The sequence below is a fragment of the Triturus cristatus genome, chromosome 6 (genome assembly GCF_964204655.1).
Source record: "Triturus cristatus chromosome 6, aTriCri1.1, whole genome shotgun sequence".
NCBI classification, from domain to species: Eukaryota; Metazoa; Chordata; class Amphibia; order Caudata; family Salamandridae; genus Triturus; species Triturus cristatus.
The window spans coordinates 772,543,736-772,570,301 of record NC_140589.1 but is presented as its reverse complement, the minus strand read 5'-3'; the positions used below and the strand labels follow the sequence as shown (position 1 = coordinate 772,570,301).

General features: G+C 41.9%; 1 protein-coding gene across 10 annotated transcripts in view; it reads left to right on the top strand.

Moving 5' to 3' along the window:
• LOC146817850 (amine sulfotransferase-like) overlaps positions 1-26,566 on the top strand; it is a 600,799-nt gene that overhangs the window by 217,995 nt on the left and 356,238 nt on the right. For all 10 annotated transcript variants that reach the window (XM_085611324.1, XM_085611327.1, XM_085611325.1 and 7 more), the window contains one exon: positions 8,940-9,104. In XM_085611324.1, the coding sequence (XP_085467450.1) occupies positions 8,951-9,104 (154 nt within the window). In that variant the 5' untranslated portion in view covers positions 8,940-8,950. The remainder of the gene's footprint in view (positions 1-8,939; positions 9,105-26,566) is intronic.

Sequence of the window (26,566 nt, the reverse complement as noted above, 5' to 3'; positions counted from 1 at the left end):
TTTTTAGGGGCTGGGAGTTGGGGGGATGGGATCATTTTTAGGGTGTGGGAGGGGTCTGGTCTAGTTTTTAGGGGGTGAGTTAACCATGCATTCCTTTACCACAAACCTTTGTGGTAAAGAAATGCGTGGTTAAAAATATGTGGTTGAGACGCGGTCATACTCGAGACCTTGTTGTTTAGGGAGTCGTTGTTGAGGAACTCGTTGTTCTAACATACAACCATCTGCCAAGCTTTCTTGTCAATCCCACTACATGAGGAGAGCCAATTTTCATTTGCCTTCTGGCTGGGAAACCGTGTCTTGACATGGTCTCATATTCCACAAGGGTACACTGAAAGCCTATCTATCTAATCAGATTTTGAAGAAGAACCTCGAGTCCCTCGTCTTACCTCACAACTCGGTGCTGCTCCAGTACATCAATGATATTTTGATTACTTCCAACACAAGAGAGGCTTTCAGAGATGATACCATTGCATTGTTAAATCACCTGGATGACAATGGACATGAAGTGTCCCCGAGAAAAACGCAGCATTGTCTGCATGAGGTAAAATTCTTTGGGACATTGAATTCAGAAGGGCAAGAGGAAGGTGTCCCAGAATGGGTATCGGCGGTTATGCAAATGAACCCTCCATGCACTCAGAAGGAGGTCAGGATGTTTCCAGGAATGGTGGGCTACTGTTGACAGTGGATCCCAATTTTTTCTTTGAAGGCCAATCCTTTGCAGACATTGACACATAAGGATGTGTCCGATCCGGTACCATGGAATAACAGTTGCTTGCTTGCTTTCCTGAAGCTGGGAGAGAACCTGTGCCATGCGCCAACCTTAGGATTTCCTGAAAGCATTTTTGCAATTCTGCCATGAACGGGAGGGTTGCACACTCTCTGTCCTCACTCAGTTGCATGGAAGTGCCTGTAGACCAGAGGCCTATTTCTTCGCTACACTGGATCCTGTAACTTCAGCATTGCCCAAATGACTCAAATGACACTGAAAGGTGTGAGAGCATCATGATGGGCCATCCATAAACAGGTGATTTTGTCTGCTGACAACTTTACGTTGAAACACTGTTCAGTATTAAACCCTGCTACCTTGTTACCTGTTCCAAATTCAGAGGGGAAGGAAAGTAAAGACCACGACTGTCTCGATGTCACTGAACAGTGTACCAAACCTCGTCCTGTCATTATTGATGAGCCACTGCCCAATTCTGATTATGTTATATTTGTTGATGGCTCATGTTTAAAGGACAATGAAGGAAATCTGAGGGCAGCCCTTTCTGTCTGTATCGTTTCTGGAGTGGTGTAAGCTGCTTGGTTACAAGGAGTATACTCTGCGCAAGTGGTTGAACTTGTTGCTCTGACCCGTGCATGTTGTGTTTCTGATAACCTCAGAGTGACAATATACACTGACTTTCAAAATGGGTTTGGAGTGCTTCATGACTTCAGACAGTTGTGGGATCAAAGGGCTTTCATGACCTCGTCTGGGTCTTCAATCAGAAATGGGGAAATTGTGAGAACATTTTTGGAAGCTTTGCAGTTGCCAAAGGAAGTTTCATTTGTCAAATGCTCTGCACACTCTAGGGGACCAGATTATGTCACTGCCGGAAACAATTATGCAGATGAAATTGCACGTTATTGTGCTATGAATGCTTGTACTTTTAATGGGGAATACAGGAACGAGTAAACAAAAGTGACCAATTTCAGCGTAATGTTGGCCGTTAGCGATACATGGGATGAGGTAAAGGTTTCCGAAGAGAAACAGTCACAGCCAGGCATTGTTACCCACCTTTCCGTTCTTGATTAGCTACTGACACCACATAGCCAAGACTACTTACAATATAGCTTATGCACCTAACGCTACTTACTGCTCACTTACAACATTCATCAATATTGATTCTCAACAGCTCCTGCTTTAGCAACTCTCCACATACAGTCACCACCATACTTTTCAACACATTACACCATAACTGATACTAAATCAGCCATCACTGAACACAACCTAAACCACTCAACAATATACTTAACACACACAACTGCCTGAATGCTTGTTTACTCAGGACACCACTCACTCAATGGTGCCACTTTGTTACCCGCATTAACTGATTAAGAACTAACAATATCATTCATTGAATTTTGTTTTCTATTCATTCCTACAAAACTACTGATACTCAGAACATAGCTCACCATTCATTCACTTGCCACACCACAAAACTCCAGAGCTCATCACAATACAGCAGTTGTACTCGACCAAATACTCACTTACGCACCTGGCCTCATTCATTTGCCATTAGTCTTTTAGAACTTCCCTCTCACACAACACCAGGCGCATACCTCACGGTAGATCTCAACCTCTCTATACATTCACCTGCTCAGTCATGTGAAACTTTGCGATCCTCATGTCACAGCTTAGGCATCCACATGCTTACATCATATCTCAGAATCAGCCCTGTGCATTCTATGCTACATGGAGGTTGGTTCTGTTGTGAAAGAAGCAGAATTGCGAGGCTTGATGACATGAGATTCAGGTGGGGCCCCTTCAATACCTGCATAACTTGTAAATTGTTTTAACTTGTGAGTTCAGAAGATAGAAGCACGCTGGAGTATCCCAAAAGAGATGGCTCTCTAGTCTAGTGTCTGTACCCCTTAGTACTGTGTGTCAGGAAGATAGTCTGCTCTTTATGGTCTCAAATTGTCATATCAAATTAACCTCAGTTGTAGCCTCCACCTGTTGCTGCATATGCCCATATGTTTTGTCTGATTGCATGTGTGCAAGTATGTGCTTTTTCTGTGAGTATGTGTGGTGCTGTATTGTCTAAATGTAAGCACTATTTGTGTATCCACATATTTGACAAGTACAAACCCTCACAGCAAAATACAGCAAAATGCAGCAAACCACGCATCCACTTGAAATAGACCAGACCTATTGGTTTTCCCAATACTTCTTTCAGGTTATTCCTTCTTTTGAAAATCATTGCACAATCAATCAAACTAATTCAGTACTATCATCTCAGATCAAAGCTGCTTGATTAGAAGCAAAGGTTTAAAGTCAAGATATGAGTATATGACATTCAGATATTAGCTATTACCCCTACTGAAGGTAATGGTAACTGCAGACTGGAGCTATCAATACAACCTGTTTTGCAGTCTGGTGATGGGCAGCTGTAGCCATCTGGAAAATGTCATGTCATCAGTTCTTCAAAAACCCACAAATTAGATACAGAGGGAGAGAGAGAGAGAGAGAAGTCTTTGGGTCAGCTCCCTTCAACTATTAGCTTTCATGCATTTTTCATAGTTTGTCCTTGCTTGTCTTGGGTGGCCTCAAACCCATGGCATTTCATGAATCTTTGCATTGTACCATTTATGTTCCCAACAAGTACTGGTGATGGGACATTAACTAGTTGTTTTGTTAGACTAGAGTCAGCATGTGCCTTCTGATGTATTTTGGTTTCTGATAAAATGTAATTTGCTGGTTTGTGACTTTTTAAACAGGAAGTGATGTTGTTTGGATACCTTAGCCTATTAAAAAGGCCTGAGTTGAAGTTGGAGGTTTCTACCCCATATATTTTGTTTAGATTTCCAACAATTTTGTCTCATAACCCAGAGGTTGCCCTTTCTTAGTCGTTTATTAAATCTGTGGTAATGTATGAAACAAAAATAGCAGCCACAACAGAAGCCAACACGTGTTTCGCCCGGTGGCCGGTTGGCCGTGGGCTTTTTCAGGGCTGATATGTGAAAAGACCCATGAGCACAGGTGATACAAACATCAAAAATAAAACAACCATCATCCATGGTCGGTGACCCCAAGTGCAGTAAATGCACAAAATGTAAAGAAATATAAATCAACCAGTGAAAAAAGTGAGAGCACATGTTGACAAGAAGAGGAAACCAAAGTAGATATAAAAAAAGAAGACAGAAGAAAGAAGGAGGATTGAAAAATTAAAATGTGATAGAAGACAGACTTCAATAAAGTCCTCATATTACACAACGTTAATCAAAACAATAGTGTCTAACTTCCAAGAGTTGTCTAAGTTGTAACAGGTTCATTGGCAGATCAGGGGAGAGAGACACCCAATTATACATGCTTATAACAATATACTGTTAAACAGAAGGCTGTGCTTTCAAAAATCAGCACGTATCATGGCAATCATCATATGTAAATTCACATCACAAAGGCAGAGGAACCATCAGAGATATATCCTTTTACATAACATTAATGTTATTCATGACGTAACAGGCCAAAGAAAAATAAAATCTATGAGTAGCTAAAGGTATGTTCTTTAAATCCAAGTACAAAGGCATAAGAGCCCAAGAGTAGCTCGCAATAAAACAGCAAATAAAGTAAAATTATAAATATGAACGTAAGTGGCTTACACCCGCGTAGAAGGTTAGGTCACAAAGGCTGAAATTCAGAGAGGCGTATGTCAAAAGTACGTCCAAGAATCATGTTTACAGTATGATAATAAAAGGTAGATAAGGTTGCAGTGGCAAGGAAGCCTGGTGGACATAGGCGGGGTGAGCCAGTTAGAAACAAAGAAAATGTCGGAGCAAACGTGGTTTATGAAAAGTAACTAGAGCACACACCTTGAGGGCTTACATTGCAAGTTTACATAGTGAAATAGGTTACTTAATCAAGCATGAATGCATGCATTACCGGTCGTGGATGGCAGCACCATAAAACCAGATGAGGTGGCTGATGGAATAAATGGAAACCAGCATGCGATGGCGTTTATGGAGAGGGAACGGTCACAAATCCATGGTGCAGTTACTAGGAATCAGTCAAAACAAGGGCACCAAACGAAAAAACGGAAAGCATAAGGAGGTTGTGCATAGTGCATGAAAATATAAATATATAAAACCACAATAGTAAAAAAACAGGAAAAATAAAGTCATAAATATAGATAAAATGAAATGAAACGTAGCCAAATATCAAAGAAGACAAAGAACATGGAAGAGGTATTGTAAATCCATACGTGTGAGAAGGGAGACAAAGAAAGAGGGTCCTCTAGAGAATAGAAAACGAAGAGTGATTACAGAAGAACCTGTAGGGTTCAAGTCATAGGACACAAGAGTGCATGTAAAGACAAACGTAGTTATATAGTAACAATATTAAATAAGGAATCAATTGGGTGAGAGAAGAAGCACACATGCAGGCCTGACGTCATCACAAGGAGAAAACCCAATTGCATGGAGGACTCCAGATGAAAGAGGCCCAAAACAGAGTTAAGGTCAGACATGAGAATAGAGCACAAAGTACAAGAAAGAATTCCAGGGAAAATTCCGAACAGAACAGGAATTGCCTGGGTCACAAATTCATATTATCCAAATGTTAAAATCATATCTAATATAATCCAGTGCCGATTCAGAGGCAGATTTACAAGACAGTAACGCATCGGTCAAGATGCGTCACTTTCCCTGCGCCACCCTGATGCACCGTATTTACAATACGGCGCACCATGGCGCAAGGATTGACAGATTCTTCAGAAATTCTGACGCATTTGTTGACGCAAAAGTCAGGCTTGCTGGAGTCGTGTCGCAAGCACTGCGCAACTCCAGCAACGCAGGGGAAGGCCTATCCTCATTGTGCTGCGTCACTCCGTACACCTGCTTCAAGCAGGCGTAAGAATTTGACGCAGTGGCGTCCTAAAAGTGGCGCAGTGAAATCTAGTAGATTTCACTGCCTCACTTATACAAGACTTTTTTGCGTTGGAAAAAAAGTGACGCAACGCAGGTACAAAAATGACGCAAGGGGCTTGTAAATCTGACCCTCTGTGTTTTACTCATCTGGTAGCATAGTGTTCTGGATTCCGGAGGGGGAGGAAACCCTCCTGGGCGGACTTGAATAAATGTAGGGATACAAGAAAGGGAAAAAGATAGGGACCCAATGTGAAAAGATAAAAGGCTCACTACGCAGGTGAAATGGTGATCAGAGCTACAACCAGATTCTTCATCAGGAGATAGTCATGAAAGGAAGTCTAGTTAAACCCTTGTCCACCTGTTAAGAGTGACTATCATAGTGTAGAGTGCTATTCACTTACACTCCTGCCACCACTGTGGGTTCGGTGTTTAGCTTTTCTGTCATAATATTACATGTTGTTCAATATACAGATTTTTTTGTTCACAGCGTAAAGTCTTGGGTGCATAATCTTTTTTTAGGGATGTAACAAAAATAATGGTACTTAGTCAAAAGTATGATGGATCTGTCTTTTCAGTTTACCACTCAAAATGCAAAGTTCACCTTTTAAATCCTTTTCATAACCCTCTTCTTTGAGGATACAGTTGAACTCTGCCAATTCAGAAGAGGGTCCCTACTCTAAACCTTGCTTTGGTAGTTGCCCAAGATGTTATCTCCTTTGGGGATTTTCTTTCTTAGTTGGTTCCGGACAAAATATGTCATAGCCCTGTACTTATTGGCTTTGAACATGTCTGTTTATTTTGTGAAGGACTGCTTTTAGACCTGTCGGACGTAGGGTGGTCTTCTCCCAAATGTTTTGCCTTTGCCCTACACGTTTTGCTGAAATTCATTTTTGTTGGCCCTAGAAACCTGTGCACCTTACCACTGATAACCAGTACTGACGTGCTTGTGCTCACACCCTAACATATTGTAAAATTGGCTTACACAGATTGGCATATTTAATTTACTTGTAAGTCTCTTGTAGAGTGGTATACCATATACCCAAGGCCTGTACATTAAATGCTACTAGTGGGCATGTGGCACCTATTGTGTCACCCACTTAAGTAGCCCCTTAAAACATGTCCAAGGCCTGCCCTTGCAGCCTTAATGCAGTTTTAAACTGCCAATTCAACTTGGCAATTTAACCCCCTCACCAAGCCTTAAACATCCCTTTAAATTACATATAAACCATCTCTAAGGTAGGCCCTAGGTAGCACTAGGGAGCCCATAGGGTAGGATGCATTGTAAGTAAAAGGTTGGACATGTGCTTTTAAGTTTTGCATGTCCTGGTAGAGAAAACCTCCTAAATGTATTTTTCACTACTGTGAGGCCTACCTCTCTCATAGGATAAGACTGGGTTGCCTTATTACATTTAATGAGTGCTAACCCTCGATTGGGAACAGGTGGGCATTTCATTTTTGGTGTTTGAGAAATTGAAATTAAAAATACGCTTTAATGGTCAAATCAAATTTTAAGTTACAATTTTGAAAATGCCACTTCTAGGAAAGTTGGCATTTTTCTGCCCTAACCATTTGATGCCTGCAGCCTGCTCCTGGGTCACATAAGTGGGTATAGTTGGCAGTCAGACTTTGTTTATTCCTCCAAGACAGCCACACAATAGAGGGATTAGGTGTGCCTGAATGGCCATCAACTGGCAGGGTGGGGGGGAGCTGAGCACAGGCCACTTGAAACTTGAAAGGCTGTGCTCAGCCTTTGCAACACAGACTTGTCACCCCTGCATTGTTCATGCAATTAGCTTGGAGCCAGGGAGTCAAGAAACTTCAAGCACTTCATAGGGAATTCTCTAGAACCTTTTCTTACTTCAAAAGAAGCACCATGACCCTCATACCCACTCTTCAGTACACCTCTGGACCTGTGGATGACTACTCAGAAGGAATGTTGTGTTGCTCTGCAAGAAGAACTGCTACCCTGTTACCCTTCAGCCCTGCTGCTCTGCTGCCTTGGTTAGATGGACTGGACCTTCATCTTGAGCCTGAGACCACCAGAGTGACTCCAAGTGCTAGGTGGTTGGCCTCCTGATCAGAGCCTCATGTACTGGAAGCCTCCAGGCACCTTGAACTCAGCAGCTGGACTCTATCAGTTGTGACTCCTACCCCCAAAGTGGTGCCACTCCAGTCCTGGACCCTTGGAGGTGGGTCTGAAGGTGCTCTGCCAGCCAAGGTGTGGTCCTGTGAGCAGAACTGACAGCTCAATGTAACTCCATGCAGTCACATTGGAACTGTTCCTGCGCAACGCATCCCAAAGCAGGGCTATGCATCGTAGCCAACAGCCTCCTCTGAATTGCCGCTGCATGACACATCCTCTATGCAGGCTTTTGCATTGGAAGCCCCTCATCAGTGACATCCTCGCCGATGATGCAGGACTCTGCATTTCAGAATCCTCAGAACCACTTCTGCGCGACGCATCCTTGATGCGGGATCTAGCAATGCTCAGCAAATCAGGATTTAAGGTACTTTGCTCAGTGGGCCTAACTGGGTCTCTGTATCTGGCCCATGTTCCATTACGGTCAGCCTGAGCTTGTGACCTTGGTCCGGTCGGGCACGACCTGGTAACCAAAGTTGTCGATTTCTGTATCTATTTTCACATAAATATTTAAAACTGCATATGTCTGGTTCTAATGGTTGGATTTTTGTCATTTTAGTGTCAAATAATGTATTTAAATGTACTCTTTTTTTCTACATTGGTGTGGGATTGTTCTTGCATTGTTTTTTCACTTTATTACTGTTTGTGTGCTGCATAAATACTTTACATATTAGCTCTAAGTTAAGCCTGACTGCTTTTGTGCCATGCTACCAGAGGATTAGGCACAAGTTTATTTAGTGGCTTTTGAGGTTCACCCTGACAGGGATTGTGACTGTTGCCCCAACAACCAATTTTTTAATTGCATTCAAGAACTTGGTTCGTACCATACAGAGATAAGTCTGTGGTCGATGCTTTGGAATTGTGTTTGAAAGATAACAGCAATATGATATGTGTAATTCCATTTATATAATGAATAGGTTCTGAACTGTTGGTATGAATGTGGACAGTGAATAAGTTGTCCTTTGAATGCTGGGGATTCAAAAAATTGGAAGCAATCCCTTTTATTTTTAGATATTGTAATGTTTTTAATTGACTATAAAATAAAACTCAGCTATAGGTCGAGATAAATTCATAGGACAGAAAGTGCTCTGCCAAGAAACCAATATGTTTTGCATCAACATTATAGCAATATTCACCATACTCTTCAATTTGGGTTATAATGCTTTTGTTACAGGATCTTCCATCATGACAGAGACAACTGATACATCAAGCTCAGACTTAATGGAACACAGAGGATACAAATTGTTGAAGAATATCGGTACACCACAAACCATTGACGCAATGTTTGAAGATGAGATCCGAGATACTGATGTTTTTCAAGTCACGTATTCAAAATCTGGTGAATATATTCATTCTCATTATTTAGTCTTAGTAGTTTCCTTTTAATATTGTTATACTTAAAGGTTTGTTGAGCTTATTTTTCCCTTTCATCTCTTACTTCTAATATTATTATTTTTGTATCTGTCAATATTTGTGTTCAATTCTGAAAATCAGGAAGTAAGGTAAGCTGCAGTTCATGGCATGGCAGCACAAGATAGTGATCAATAAGGTACTGTGTGAGTATGTGTAAATGAGCGAGTGAGTGAGTGAGTAAATGCATGCAGTCAAGACTTAAAGACATCCATTGGTTTAAGAAGGATGGCTTTTTGTTGATTTGGATTCCTGTCTCTATCTCTACCTCTATCACTGTTCTACCCCTATTCCTTCTCTTTGCTCTTACTCCTGCTTTAAGCTACCCGAGAGGCCCTCCACAATACAACCCCTATTCTCTCTACAGTGTCAGTGGCACAACAGGGCACACAGCCCAATGGGTTATCATCCCTACCATAATTAAGCATCCACACATGAGGTTACTCTACTCACACATGAGGGTGCTCCCTATCCACACTTACCCTTGACGTATTTTTACCACATCATGAAAATCCAAACCAACATAATGTCTCTACCACTTAAAATACTGTCCCTGAACACAAAGGGTCTTCATGACCCAGTTAAACAAAGAACGATTGCAGATTATTATAACAAACGGAAGGGAGACATTATTATACTGCCAGAGACCCACTTAAAAAGCCATACAAGAGGCAACATTTTATAGCCCATGGATTGGCATCTCCCTAGCACTGCAGAAAAAGAATGGGGTTCTCACCTTAAAATCCCAAAGATCTGACATTTCTGTGTTATCTCACACATGGGTAGATGGCTCATTCCTAGGGTTGAGAAAAGGGACCTAGAATTTTATATTGTTAATGTCTATGCGCCAAATGATGACCCAGTGGCCTTTTGGAAGAACCTTGATAAACGCATAAAAGAACTCCCAGACGATCTAAGGGTAATAATAGGAGAAGACTTAAATCTTCCAATAGATGGCAACCTTAACAGAATATCTGCACAAAAAGTAACAGATCTCATAAACAAATGAAAATCTGCTGCAGTAATAATAACTTAATTGACACATGGCAACTATATAACTCGTAGGGAGCGATTATACATTTTACTCATCTCCATACCACTCTTTTTCCAGGCTAGACTATATAATGGTTAGTAATTGCTTACTTCATCTGTCCCACTCTCCAAAAATAGAACCAACAGTAATTTCAGACATGCTTGTGTATCACTGGAACTCACTTTGAATGACCCTACCCTGCACCTCGTCAATGGCGCTTAACTGATGGCCTACTTGAGGATGCTGGCAATAGCGAAGAAATAACAGGCTACTGGCCACTTTCTTATACCAAATCAGACTGATGACACATCCCCAATCATAAGGGATGCACTCAAAGCCACACTTAGAGGTAATATGAGTCATAATTGTTACTAAAAAACAAAGCTGTCTCTGAACATCTGATTCCGACTACCACCTTTCACCTCTGATCCCAAGAACATCATCTGCTGCGTACGCTAAGGATCATCACTCAACCCCAACCTGTTCTATAATCTATATGACTCCACTGGTCAACGTCATCCAAGCCCGTGTACTCAACATCATCTCTTATGTGGATGCCACCCAACTCATCCTCTCACTGACGGAAGACACCACCAACACCAGAACAAACTTCCAAAATGCCATGACAAATGTCGCCAATGGGATGAGGACCAACAGCTCGAAGCTCAACACAGACAAACACCTCACAGTGTGACAACACTTGGTGGTCTTTGGGGCTTGGACCCGCACCAACTCCCACAGACAACACCCGCAACCTCTGTATCATCCTGGACAACAAACTCACTATGAATCGACAGGTTAACGCAACCTCCTCGCCTGTTTCCACCCCCTTCGCATGCTGCGCAAGATCTTCAGATGGATACCAATCGACACCAGGAAGACAATCACTCAAGCCCTGATCAGCAGTCGGTTGGACTACTGAAATGCACTCTACACCAGAATCACCACCAACTCCTCAACAGACTCCAGACCATACAGAATTCAGCCACCAGACTCATTCTCAACCTCCCCAAAAGGACCCGCATCACACATCACGTCAAGAACCTCCACTTGCTCCCAATACAGAAGAGATGCCGGTTCAAGATGCTGACCCTCGGTTACAAAGCCTTCCATGACCCGGTTCCAGCCTACCTCAACCATCGCCTGAACTTCTACCAGCCTACAGGACAACTGTGCTCTGCTTCCAGCACCCTCGCACACATGCCCCACATCCACTTCAGCCACAGCAGAAAATGTTAATTCTCCTACCTCATGCAAGGTCCCAGAATGACCTCCACCTACAAACAGCACCAACACTGGCAGAATTTAGGAAGGGACTCAAGACCCTGCTCTTCAACTAGAGACCTAGAAGTCCTCAGCACCTGGATACCCCCAGGGTTAATTAGCCACCCTCTATAAATACTGATTGATCGATCATTGATTGAACATCTCAGATGGCTAGAAGCAGAAAGTCAGGCTCTGGATAAACAACTTAGGCACACTAAGGCTCAGACATCTTATGTAAACTACGTACCTTACTATACGAATATAAAACAAATTTAAGTCAAAGAGCACAGAAATCAGTTGATGTTGCAAATGGGGGGCAACTCTGAAATAGAAATCAAGCTGGGAAAACCTTGGCAAATTACTTAAAATACTGGAAAAATAAGACACTCATACTCAATCAATCAAAAGACTTTATTCGGTTATAAAACAATGATAACCATAAAAGTACATACAACATATTATTACACATTTCAGACGATTTCAAGTATGTAAAATAAATATACATTTTAAAAACACATAGGCTCAAATCGTTAAAATATAATCGATTTTCTTAGGTGAAAAACATTTCTAAGAAATACAGAGACAGATGCCACCGCAAATATATCTTCGAGTTTCCTAATAATCAGAAAAGCAGGTCGGCACTGTCTGAGTTTCAAGTACATTAAAATTGGCTTAATCCACCTTTCCCTAGGTAAAGTATAATATTTACAGAAAAATAAAATATGAATATCCGATTGGGTGGATATGTTGTCACGGGCATTTTCTTATTCCAGCTGACCAGTCATTATTAACGGGAAAACTCACAGACCTAAAAAGAAACCCAAGTCTAAAACGTATAATAGAAACTTTTCAGGTTCCGTCAGCCTCAGGGTTAAATATGGTTGAATAGCTTACGAGGTTAAAGTCAATTGATGGGACATCACTGGTTTTTTTTACAGTTCAGTATATTCTCTTAATTTCACAAGGCACATAATACAAAGACTTTTCAGATCTTTTCTTGTGATCTTTACCATAGACTCAGGGTCAAGATAAAATTCTGGATGGTTAATAAGGTCACAGAAACTTTTAATGTACTTCAGCCATTTCACTCGGTACACACCCTCCAATTTCAGAACGTCCCTCAATATAAGACGATTCAAATGGCACTCATTTACGGTCCATACCCTGTACCACAAAAGGACTGGCTGAATTCTAATAATGTCCTCAATATATAACATACCGAGCTCAGCATGGATATTATAAGTGGAGGTGCTCTCTGGCGTAGTTAAGAGAAATTTCAAAAAACTATTCTCTGTCAACTGTAAACTAGTTACATTTGAGATGCCCCATATTCCCGCACCATAAGTTGCCACAGCCACACAGCTAGATTTATAAATACGCAGTAACTCGTTAACTGGTTTCTTGCCCATCTTTTTGCTAAAAAGTTTGAGGGCCATTATAGACTTAGTAAATAACATATTCCTCACCTTAACTGCTGAATTCCACTGACCTGAGCAGTCAAACAAAATTCCTAAATAAGGAAAGGTGGAGGTATAATCTAATGGTTTATAGTCTATAAACATAACTTTTTTCCTCTGTTTTGTTTTGGTGCCACAATTCATGGAAAAGGTTTTAGAGCAATTCACCTTTAGGTCCAAACTGGTCATAAAGGTGCAAAAGGAAGTAATCATGGTTTGCATGGCAATAGGGGTCCTTGCCATCAAAACGGCATCATCGGCATAAATGAATGCCGGGATATGACGTTGTGATGCTGTAGGCATATCTATGCAGTCCCTCAACAGGATATCCTTAAGTTCATTAATATAGATTAGAAATAAGAACGGGGCAAGGACACAACCTTGTCTTACTTCCCTTGTAATATTGAACATTCTAGTGCATTCACCTTTTAAACCATATCTAATTGTAGCCCTGGCCCCATTATACAATTCCGTTAAGAAACTAATAATATTGTCCTCAACTCTCAATCGTGTTAAAATTACCCATAGTTTACTGTGATTTACGCAGTCGAAAGTGCATTCACCTTTTAAACCATATCTAATTGTAGCCCTGGCCCCATTATACAATTCCGTTGAGAAACTAATAATATTGTCCTCAACTCTCAATCGTGTTAAAATTACCCATAGTTTACTGTGATTTACGCAGTCGAAAGCGGAAGTTAAATCCACAAAAGTTAAAAACAATCTACCACCCTTAGCCTTAGTATACTTTTACAATAAAATGGATAAGTTCAATCCTTGATCTACAGTCCCTACCCCTTCTCTAAAACCATATTGCAGGTCGCTAATAATTTTGTGCTCATCTGCCCATGACTGCAACCTATCTAAAATAACCCTGCCCACGATTTTGACAGTTGAGTGGAGTAGGGATTATGGACGGTAGCATTTACAACTTGCCCTATCACCCTTTTTATAGATAGGTACTATTATTGATTCGTACCAGGTATTAGGAAGGCCAAATTTAAAGGCAGCATTTAAAAATCTAGTTAGTAGGGGGGCCCATAATGATAAGTTGTTTTTAAAAACATCAACCGGTACACCATCTGGACCCGGTGCCTTATACCCCTGACTCAAGCTACCACCCTTCAGTACCTCACACAGAGTGAAAGAGAGATTCAAGCTCTTAAAGTTTGTGGTCATCTTGGGCGTATCCTGCTTGTTCAGTTCACTCGAAGGGGCAACAGGATTATAAAGGGACTCAAAATAGCTTACCCATTCGTCCTCATCGATAGCAATCTCAATCCGTGCCTTAGTGTTATCTTTAAAATAGGGTGCATTGACTGCCCTCCAAAAGGCTGTCATGTATCTTTGCTCAGAAGCATCTAATAAATCCTTCCATGCTTCCCTCTTAATTCTAGCCCTCCTGTTCTTAGTTGCCAATCTATATGATTTCCGAAGTTCCCTGATTTGCGTCTTATCTCTAACATGCCCCTTCAGAGCCATTTTAAGTTTAGTGTGTGCCATGGTGCACTCTTGGTCAAACCATCCCTTCTTTCCACTTTTATTATTATTATGCTTTTTCAAGCTGACCCACAAATTTTCCTTAATACATGTTATAATAATTCTGAAACTATTAAACACTTCAAAATCCCTGGACGCAATGTCCAGACAAGTATTAAAACATGAATGGCAAGTCTTGATTAGGTTTGAAAGAAAGTCGGCGGGTACAATTTTAGACCACTTAATAATAATGTCTCTAGATTGCAACCTAGGGACTCTGTCGAGAATGACACGAGGGTTGATAATTTCCACCCTAATAGGGAAATGATCACTGAGAGATATGTCTAATACTTCATATTTCCCGATACTTCCCCTAAAGCACGAAGAGATCAAAACATAGTCAATTACAGATGAAAGTCCCCTGCCACAAAAGGTAGCAGAGAACGAAACCTCAGGTTGACATAAAGTATTTGCAAACCCTAAATCGTTCATAAAAAGAATCTCATTTAGGACATCGCCCTTTCCATTATGTTCAAAATGTATTAATGTGGATTCCTTATCCAAGGTTAGACCACAATTTCCTTTTCCGGCTCTATTACAGATTGTGCAATTAAAATCACCCCCCCATATGGCGACAAACTCCTTTCCTTTATTGCAAAGGATAGAGTTAATTTCAGAGCTAAGCTTTTTAAATACTAGTGCTGTGTCTGCCGGGGGAACATTATTGTATAGATTAATAACCAGGATACAGGAATTTTTGTTCATATGTAGGCCAACAATATGATAATAGGTGGTATTATAAAAAACCTCAATGGTTTAGCAAATAAAACGGTTAGAAACATATGTGCAAAGCCCATCCTTTGCCCACGTTTCTTGTAAACAAATAACATCGTGGCATTCAGTTAATTTAAGCCATAGCAAATTATCTAGCTTGGCCCTGAGTCCGGCAATATTCAAAAAATGATGGTCCAGTTTCCCTCAATCCTATCATGTATGAGTTGATTATTATTGACTGTATTATTATTATCTGAGTATCCCTTTTTCTTATCTTGGGCCCCCGTTTGTACAACATCCACCCCATCAATGAATACGGGTTCGATACCAACCGGGTTCTGTACTTCTTCATCTTGCAGAACCCTCTTTCCCTGACTATCCTTTGTTGGAACGGGGTTGAGGGTTACCACACGGGTATCAAATACATGTTCCTGTGCTGGTCAGTCCACCCCCCCCAGACCTGATAAAGAATCAAATCTGTTATAAGTTGCAACATTGAATAGATCCCCTGTTTGTTGATAATAAAAGGGGTTGTGTGGCAGAGAACCGCCATACATCATAAACCCCCTATGAGCATTTTGTTGGTTTCCGATGTTTGGGGGCCTATCTTCATAACGTACTTTGTATGGTCTCTGTCTCGCAACATCAACAAAGGGGGCTGGTGGGTAGAAATAACTCAGGTCAAAAGACAAAATTCCACCAGGGTTATTATAATTTGGGAAACCATTAATAAATTGCACAACTCTTGGGTCTCTAAAATTTACAATAATGCAGTCTCCGCTAATTTCTTTGACTGTGGGCCCCAACCAATTAACTCTGCGGACGTTAATAATTTCTCCCCGCAAGTCAGGTTTAAGAGGTCTATTTTTCCCTAACCAATACATACCCTTATTTTTTAGTTCCGACGGTGTTTAATGCCTATTATGGCTCCACTCCGGAACCCCTGCAAGTACAATTACATAGGGGTAGGAGTCCGGTGGAAGATCCATTCTCCTTTTACGTTCTTTGATTTTAGTGTCCAATGTTTTATCCAGGTTGGATTCAATATTATCTGAAACCTTATTTGAACATGTTTTAAGGCTATCTGTGTTGGTACCTTCACTGGCATTATCAATCTGCGTGGGGTTATGAATTGCCAACTTTGCACCTTCCTGGGATAACGGATTATTAATATCTTGTCCAGGACTATTTTTAGGTGGTACAAGTTGGTTATTCGTTGCAGTTTTAACATCCCCTAATTTTTTGAGCAAGACTGTATTCTCCCTCGTAATTTTCTCCAGTGTTTCTATCTGAGCACCTAGCCATCTGGTGCGTTCTAACAGTGGGAAAATTAAAGACCTAACTAAATGCTCGATGTTATCCAATGAGCATACGGTATTTCTACCAGTTACAGGCGGGCTTTTTGTTATATCCACAATTGAGCTTGTATGGGTAAAATCAGCATTGTCATCCTGGGTAGAATTTTTATCCCTATATGTAACCCTCTTGTCCTGGCGCGTAGATACATTTGCTCTTCTTATTACGCGCACCTTTATGCTGCTTTCCACCACGTTTACGTTTTAAATTAGAAACGTTACCTTCTACTAAGTCGGGGTGGATACAATCAGGTACTAGCTCGGTGTTACATGGCAAAAAACTCTTCCGCCGACCTGATTCCACAGTTGGATAGGCAATAAAGGAATCTAGGCTTGCATCAAAACCACTTATATCCAATGCAGTTGATAGTTCTTGTTGTAAACATGGTGTGTAGGTGTTCTGGATCAATAATGGATCAGGTGATGGTACAGTAGCGATTTTCCCCAAGGATGACTTTCTCATAAACACGGGGTCAAGGGATAGACGTTGTTCCGTTAATGCTATCTCTTTCTCCAGAGCAGTAACTGCCTTTGTAAAGAAGGCATCTATAGTGCCCACTAAGCCAGATCCTACACCTACACAGTGCGAGTTAGTTTTCGACACCATATTTAAGGGACCCCTCTCAAATTCCACAATTCAATGAATAACTAAACAATTGCAGACAAAAAGGGTTTCAATCTGTCAATGGCAATATTACTAAAATTAGCATTATCTTGAAATCTTACTGAGCATAAAACGAAAGAGGGGAGGCCCAGTCCAGTCTCCTGCGGTCTTTGACGGGCTTAGACAGGCCTGCCCTTGGCCCGGGCTTCGCCAGGCGCGTCCCGCGCGCAATCCCGCGACGCGGGAGGCGCGAGGTGATTTAAGTCCGGTGCGGGAGGGAGGGGCTGCTGCTGGTCACTCTGCCCCCAGGCCTGCTGGAACCAGTAGTCACTTCACTCGCCAAGAACACCTACTCACACTCAAATAAAGAACCCTGAGGTGGAGGTTGACTCATCAACACAGGGTATTCTTGTGACCTTTATATCATTTTATTCGAACTTATAATATTCCAACAAACCTGTATATCTCTAAGCAATCAATGAATACCTTGATTACTGTATCCTCACTCAAGTATCCCAAGAAGATGCCCTTGATCTTAATAAGCCCATTGTGGAATATGAAATTAGATTAGTGATACGCTTTCTCAAATCTGGGAAAGCTAGATGGCTACTCAGCCAAATTCTACAAACTCTTTACAGATAAAGTAATAGAGCCTCATTATGCTACATCTTGTTCCATTGCTGGATCAGCAACTGAGGCTATAATTGTAGTCACCCCAAAGGAAGGAAAAGATAATTTGAACATTAAAAACTACAGACCGATCTCCATTATCAATCTTAACTGTAAATTATACAGAAAGATTGTGGCCTGTAGAATTGTGTTGATGATAGCTGTTAGCTAACTCACAAACTGGATTTCTAATAGGTAGGCTCCCCTCAGACAACATTAGAACATTTTTCTATATCCTGGAAAAAGCAAAGTTAAGCCACACACCAACAGCGGTCCCTTGCACTGGATGCAGAAAAGGCTTTAGAAAAGGTCTCTTGATCCTTTCTGCAGGCAGCCCTACACAGTTATCAACTAAGGGAAGAGTTTATCTGTATGATCATGTCTCTATTCTATCCCTACGGCGAAGGTCAGGGTCAATGGTCATCTATCGCAACCATTTGCTGTGACCGGGGGAAATGACAAGGATGTCTGCTTTCACTCCTTCTCTTTCTGTTGGTCACACCGGTAATCTCCTCATTCAGGGATAACCCAGATATTACAGGCATTCATTTTATTACAGGTAGACAGGTTGTGGCAGCCTATGCTGATGATGCGCTCTTCTCACTGAGGATGCTCCATGGGCTATTCCAATCATTATGAAGGAAATTGAGAGGTACTCACTAGTAGTGGGTTACTCTTTAAAAAAGGACAAAACAGAAGTATCTCCCTTGAATGTTCACTGAATGTCAGAGGTGATTGACAACCTGAGTCTAACTTGGAAACCAGATGCTATCAAATACCTATAAGGAAACAGTGGTTCCTTTCAACAATTTCTAAATGGAAAAAATCAGCACAGAGATATAATAACGAATGTGTCATGTTTATTTTATAAGAAAACATAGTATTTAATTAAACATCATGAGAAACATAGAGGGAGTGGGGCAGTGTCCATAATATTAAGGAAAAGGTAAAACTCCGGCATAAGCAAAACACAATAGTGTGGCCAAAACATAAACAAATAATTATGCCAGACAACACATTAGAAGCACCATTGCACTGATATGGAATAATTATTTGTTAGAAATGGGGGCCTCCAGTTGGCAGAGGCTGGTGCCTGTGTCAAATAGGGCACAGCTTCAAAGGGGAGGTGCAGGATGACAGGCGGACTCTCAGCGTCCACAACTCATCAGCTGCAGCAGTCCGCGGCATGCACTCACGCTAATCCTAGGACGGGGTTAGAAGGCGGCGCCCAGCGGCACACACAGAAGATTGAAGTACCGGGGATTTTAGGACCCCAGCGGTGCCAGGGATAGCACCCTATGACTTCGGGTTATCCTGTTGCTGTAGTATTATAAAAGACGCTCTCATGGTAATGTGGTAAATATTTCATTACCGGTACTATTTTTTATGCGGTAAAGTCTAGTAAGAATAACTAGGTAAATATAAGAGGCAGAATCCGTGGTATTAGAGGTTCTAAAAGGCTTTATTCCTATACAAAGGAATACAATTCGAATTGCAGGCTTCTATTCCATCACCACGAAAGTTCAGGAAGGAAGGGCATACATTATTGACAGATAATTAGTTTTATAGGAAATGCATTACAGTGAAACAGATGCAAGAGGCGTAACAGCTGATAACACAGATAAAAGGTGCATACGTAACTAATAAAGGCGGACATATGGGCGTAATTTAATAAACGTCATTATACATGATGTCACAAGTGGGTGGATCCATAAGAGAATCCTGCAATGTCAGCAGAAATATCTGGCAGAGATGCGTGCGCAGCCGCATGACGTGTGATTGACGTGCAACTAGAGGGTGAAGGGGACTTGACATTTAGCTCTACATGTGGAGACAGAAGTCTGGGGGTCATGTCAACCTAATCCCAAATCATATCTAATATCCTATGTTTAAAGAACTGTGTTATCCAAAAGGAAAGGTCTCTAGGATAGAATCTATTCTATACTGACTGTTAGTGCGTGTACAAGCGTCTAAGTGTCTACATGAGATGTGAGGGGGTAGGAATATTCCATGGTAACGGGGGCTATGAATTACTTGCATGAGGACAGCGAGGCCTGGCCCTTTGCACGGTAGCTGGAGGAATGTTTACCTAAACTACTAGACAGGAATGCATCGGATGAGGAGCGTAGCAGATAATCTTGAAGGTGAAATACAGTTTTTGGCAGGCAACAGGCTGGATCAGGCACCGTTAGCCGCGCAGGGAGTAGGACAAAGTTCATGGATACAGATGCAGGCTCAGACTGGAGCTTTCAGAGGCAGAAGGCAGGAAAAGGCTTGATGACAGAATTCTGGGCCTACTCGCCTGAATCTGTAAAATGTGGAAAGTGAACCACATAAAGTCGGTGGCCTTTCATACTTAGGAATGGAATATCTGACCCATTCATGGCGGATCTGAAAGAGGACATGTTGACGGTGGACGCACATGTATTTGCGTCTTCAAAACTGGAACTGGAGGAAACATACATGTACTTATAGCATGCACATGGAGCCGTTGGGGTCTACGATAGGGGACATAACTGATCACAAAATTCATATTTCCTCATTCCCTCCTTGTCCCCTACGGACCCTCAGGAGATATCGATCTTCATCAATCCATCGATCTGTTCATATAGCATCATTTGTTCTTCTTTCTTCTTCCGGGATCTTGAACGAAAACTTGGATGTGGGATACACGATGTGGCACACAGACCACAAATCGCTGGCCCACATTGTAGACATAAGCAGCAACTGAATAGTATGAGAAAGCCAATACCTAGGAAGGATAGGATTCTCCATCCCCAGGCTGACAACACGCCCCAGAACCAACCGGACCAAGTCCAGGTGCCTGGACTCTGGTGTATCTGGCTTATAATCTTATGAAGGCGGGTTATGGCTTTATATACTGACGGCGAATTTTCTGGTATGAAAATGCAGCAACTTGATCCGATGACCCTACAAGCTCCGCCCCTATCGGCCAGGATGACGTCAAGGACAAGACGATTTTGAAGCACAACACTCCGCATAGCAGACTGCTCTTCTGTTAAATTGCCTAAGGCGGAAGTAGTCTCGTTCACTACCGCTTCAAGGGTTCTGGTTAATCTACGTATCAGCTTACTATTAGTGACTGTACCTATATAGGGAAAGAAACCTTTATTGAAATCTGTGTATTGCTCCCATGCTGTTTCAGTGTAATCGACAATTGGGAGATCTCTCTGCTGTCTATTGTGTACTAAATGGGTATTTCTATGATAATCAGGAGGAGCTAGGAAAACAGGTGGCAGAAGGAATGCTATGTAACAGGTACCATCCCAATCTAGAGGTAGACGTATATATGCGGTCTGGCCACATATGAAGTAGGAATGATGGGAAGCTCTAAATGTAGACTTGCCTTGATCACTGAATTTTATTACAGTGGTGCATTTACTATGGCCCATGTGTATGGAACCATTCTTTTTTACACATAATTCCCCTTTTACTGGGAATACTGACATGGCGGGCAAGATTGGTGTAGCTTCAGATTCAACGTTCAGGATCATGAGGTTAAGTGTAAAATTACCTAATCCATATACTTCATTTTCTAGATCAGTTCCTGTTCTTTTGGGAAGTCCCTCCTTGTTAGGGTAGCAGACTTTAAGCAAAACTAGGTTCAGGTTTCCCCATACCCAGTTGTCTTGATAAACTGCGGAATTTGAATCTAGGGAATTAATCAAACTAAACCATGCTCCACAGGAGCCATTGTGTGTGAACGGATAGGGAAAGAGGGGCAAAACTCCCTTATAGTTCTGATAGGGAGGGAGTCGGCCACATATCCAACAATTTGTGGCATTGCTGGTCTGATGGGAATGATGTAACATACTAATGAATGTGTTGCTGCGCAGCGCAAATCTATAGGACAACTCATGCGGAGGTAATTCGCTAAAAGAATGTTCTGCAGTTACATTTTAAACACGCTTAAAAATAGGGTAATACATGTGCAATAGTATACTGGAAATAATGATCAGAAGACTTAGAAAAAACAAAATTAATAATGTTACTGTGCAGTGACTACGAAGTGATTTACAATACGCATGCTTTTTAAGCTGCATCTGTTGATTTCTTTCTCTATTCCGGTCTAGAGGATACATGTCAGAGACAAATTCAACCGATTCACCTTGGAGAGGACTTAAACAATCAAATTGTCTGACTTGCTAGACCTTAATTTTAGTTTGTAAAGTTCTGGTTTTGACTGCTCAACCAAGGGGAGCTTTGAGTCTGTCTGTGAGGGAATACAGGGTTGAGTATTCACACTGGATGGTAGTCCATAAAATTTCTTGATGTGACTCGAGTGCAACCACCCTTTACATCCCTCGATCTTCACGGCTGTCCTTGTAGTTAGTAGAACAAGCTTCGGTGACTTCCACCTAGGCTCCAGTTGGGTCTTCCGGTCGAAATTCCGGACCAGAACCAGGTCACCAGGAACCACGTCATGGGGCTTCACCTCAGTATTATCGGGAAAAGCTGCGGCTACCTGTGAACGACAAGATTGTAGTGCAGACATCAAGGAAGCCAGGTAATCTGTCAGCATATTACAGTCAACATCAGTGATTTTGCGAGGTATAGGCGTCCCCCACATATTTGGTGGTCTACCGAAGATCACCTCGTACGGGGATAGCCCTGTTCGAGAATGTGCTACCATTCTCATGTAAAAGAGCGCAACTGGTAAGGCTACTATCCAATCAACACCTTTTTCTCTACATATTTTGGACAATCTAATTTTCAGAGTTTGATTATGGCGTTCCACGAGACCTGCTGCCTCGGGATGTCGGACACAGTGAAATTTCCATTGGTAGCCTAACAAAAGGGAAACGTGTTTCATTAGTTCGGAGGAGAACGGCTGGCCGTTATCTGAGTAGACAACACGTGGTAAACCGTACCGTGGGAAGAATTCTCGAACTAACTGTTTGGCAGTAGTCGGGGCAGTGTAATCTGAAACCGGGTAGGCTTCTGTCCAACGGGAAAGAGCACAGACAACTACGAGAACATATTTGAATCCTCGACATCGTTCCATCTGGATATAATCCATCTGGAGGACTTCAAAAGCATGATCGGGAGGTTGAAATCCACCCTGCTCTACGGGGATGCTTTTACCTGGATTAAACTGACAACATATCATACAGGTACGAACTTTTTGTTTAGCTGCTGCTCGCAAGTGTTTGTTGAACCAAATGTGGTGAATGCTGTCTAGCATAGCTTTTTCTCCTAGGTGCGCTGGACTATGTATTGTGTTAATGATGACTTGAACCATGGAGTCGGGAAGAAACCATATAGATTTTTCCTTCGTCATCCATCCTTGATCCGTTTGGATCCCTCCTAATTCAGTCCATTTCTTTATTTCTTCTGGTGTAGCATGTGTCTGTATGTCAATTACATCAAGGGCGGGATCCTTACCTGTCATGCAATGTGTTGGTGTCGGAACTATTGTCTTTGTCATGTCAGTTGTGTGAGTCTGATTCTGAGCAGTCTGTTTAGCTGTTCTGTCAGCTAGGTCATTACCCTGAGAAATGATATCGGTAACTTTTGTATGGGCTTTGCATTTCATAATCGATATTGCAGTAGGTAGATGAATCGCGTCTAATAGGGCTTGAATGAGGGGTCCGTGTTGGATGTGGGCACCGTGAGAAGTTAAATAACCTCTCTCTCGCCACAGTACGCCGAAGTCATGGACGACTCCGAATGCATAACGTGAATCTGTGTATATGTTGACTTTCTTATTTTTGGCTTGAATACAGGCTTGTGTCAGAGCGATGAGCTCTGCTGCTTGAGCTGACAAAGTGTTAATACAATTTGTTTCAATGACTTCAGTGTCTGTTGTGACTGCGTAAGCGGCCACTAACTCTCCTGTACTTGTTCTCATACATGACCCATCTACATACAATGTCAAGTCTGGATCTGACAAAGGGATATCTGTCAAGTCTTGTCTGGGTTTCGTCGTGATAGTAATGACTTCGACACAATCATGTGCCAATGGATCTGTTCCGCCCACTGGTAACAGTGTGGCAGGATTTAACGTATTACAACGTCTGATTTCTATGTGTGGCTGAAACAATGTTAATTCGTAACCCGTGAGTCTCGCTATAGTCAAGTGTTGTGTTTGTGTGCGGTTCAAGAGAACCTCTACTGCATGTGGTACTTGTACTGTCAATTGGTGTCCTAACACTATGGCATCGCTTTGTCTGATTGCTAAAGCTGTTGCTGCCACCGATTTCAGGCACGCAGGAAGAGCCTGAGCTACTGGATCTAATGTACTAGAGAAATAAGCACATGGTTTGTGTGATCCTGCTTGTTCCTGAGTGAGTACTGACAAGGCAGTACCTTTGCGTTCTGTAACAAAGAGTGTAAACTGTTTACTGTAACATGGTGTTGCTAAAACAGATGCTTGGCATAAAGCTTTCTTTAAGCTTTCAAAGGCGTGTGTATGTTCTTGAGTCCAAGGGAGGACAGTCGATGTGGCTGCCTCCTGTGTTGTCAACTGGATGAGTGGTTTTGCTAGAAATGCATATTGAGGGATCCACTGCCTACAGTATGAAGTGAGGCCTATAAAAGCCCGCACCTCCTTTTGTGTCTTGGGTGCTGACATGTTAGCAATTAACTGGATGCGGTCGGATGTAAGCTGCCTTCCCTCCTTGGACAGCGAGTGCCCAAGGTAAACAACTCGCGGGACACAGAATTGCAGCTTAGAAGGGGACATCTTGTGCCCCTTGTCGGCCAGAAATTTCAAAACCGTCAATGACGCTTTTTCACATTCAGGTTCGCTTCGGGCGGTGATCAGCAGATCATCGACATATTGAAGCAAGGCAGTGTTAACTGGCATGTGGATACTGTCAAGTTCTCGTTTCAGTGATTGGCTATAGATGCTGGGGCTTTCTGTAAATCCTTGAGGTGCGCGTGTGAATTTAAAACTTCGTCCATTTAAACTGAATCCGAACAGATATTGACTTTCCGGATCTATTGGGACGCTAAAGAAAGCATTTTTGAGATCAATTACAGTGAAGAACGTTGCTTCTGAGTCAATAGCTGTTAGTAATGAAGAGATATCTGGGACCACAGGGTATTGTGGTACAATACATTTATTTAATTCGCGCAGATCAATAACTAATCGATATACTGGTGGTGCTTTTGGATCCGTTCTTTTAAGAATCGGAATTATCGGGGAATTACATACATTGGAGTCGGTTTCGACAACCACTCCTTGTGCAATGAGCTCGTCAATGATTTGCAGCAAAGCCACAACAGCATCTGGTGGTAACCTGTATTGTCGCATTCGTGGTAGTACTACTCCTGTTTTCAGTGTGACTCGATATGGTGTAATGTTCATGCAACCAACATCAGTGGGGCCTTGTGCCCATAAATGTGTAGGTAAATTCTGCAGTCGGTGATCCATGTCTCTGGACACGTAGTGACCTTTAAAGTCACGTAGAAATAGTCGTACTCCTTCCGGGGAACAACATATAATGGCTCCTAGAGCTTTCAATGTTTTTATACCTAACAAGTTTTCCGGACATGATTTAGTAAGCAATAAATCTGTAGTACGTGTCAATGGACCAACCGTCAGTGGAAGAGGTTGTGTTACTTCATTAATGATAGGTTTTCCTGAGAATCCAAGGGAAATATTCTGTGAGCCTGAGAGGGGTGCCCCTGGAACTTCACTGCGTCTTATAGTTGTTCTGCTTGCCCCTGTATCAAGTAAAAACTTCCTGTCTTCCCCTAATAGTTCACTATGTACATAAGGTCCCTCTTGGTCTACAGGAACCTCAATAAGGGGTAAGCCAACTTCCCTCTCTAGGCTATTTCATGTGTATCGCTGATAATCGGGATAATCTGCTTGTGCATACTGATACATCTGTTGGGTTGTTGCTTGTGTTGCAGCAATAGGCTGCGTTTGTGGTGGTGCTACGGTCTGTTGTGGAGCTGCCTGTTGCGGAGCTAGTCTAGGTTGTGCATGCTGAGGGATTTGTTGTTGATTCTGATCCTGTCTAGGTGGACGTGGTCTTTCCTGGGTTCTTCCTGTGGCAATATTATGTTTCAGGAATGGACAATCGTGTATATAATGACCTTGTTGTTTACAATAGTTGCATGTCCCTTTCGTTGGACCTGCGGAATCACCCTTTTGATGACCATCAGCTGGAACTGACTGTGCAACAAGCATTTTCATTTTTGTATCTTTCATACGTCTTTGTTCGTGTTCTTGTTCTTCTCTAATTCTATTGTGGTGATATTGTAACATCTGTAACATCTGTGATGGGGTATTACCTTGCCAGGTACTTTCGAATTTCAATACTCTATTCTTGACTTGCAGCAGAGAATTTTCAACTAATTTTGTCACAAACAGATGTGGATATGACTCACTACTGGCTTTTATGCCACTATTTATACCAAAACATTTTTCAAATCGGGAATAGAAATCACTAGTGTCTTCATCTGGCTTTTGTTTACAGGCTGATATTGCACCCCAGTCTTCCTTCTTCGTAGTTAATAAACGTGGCAGTACCTGTACTAGTAATCCTGGTAGTGCTGTAGTCTTTTCCCCAAGCCCTGCTCCTGCAGCTCGGGCCCTTTCTTCGTTTTCCAATGCTGTCCAATCTATCTTTTGGTCTCCCACCTCCCATTCCTTTTCTTTGAGTTTCTCGTAAACACCGGCGGGTAATAGGACTTTTAATATTTTCATAATGTCGGGGTAGGTATACTCTCCCATGAGTAACATGTCTTTTATTTCACGGTGGAAACCTGCTGGATCCT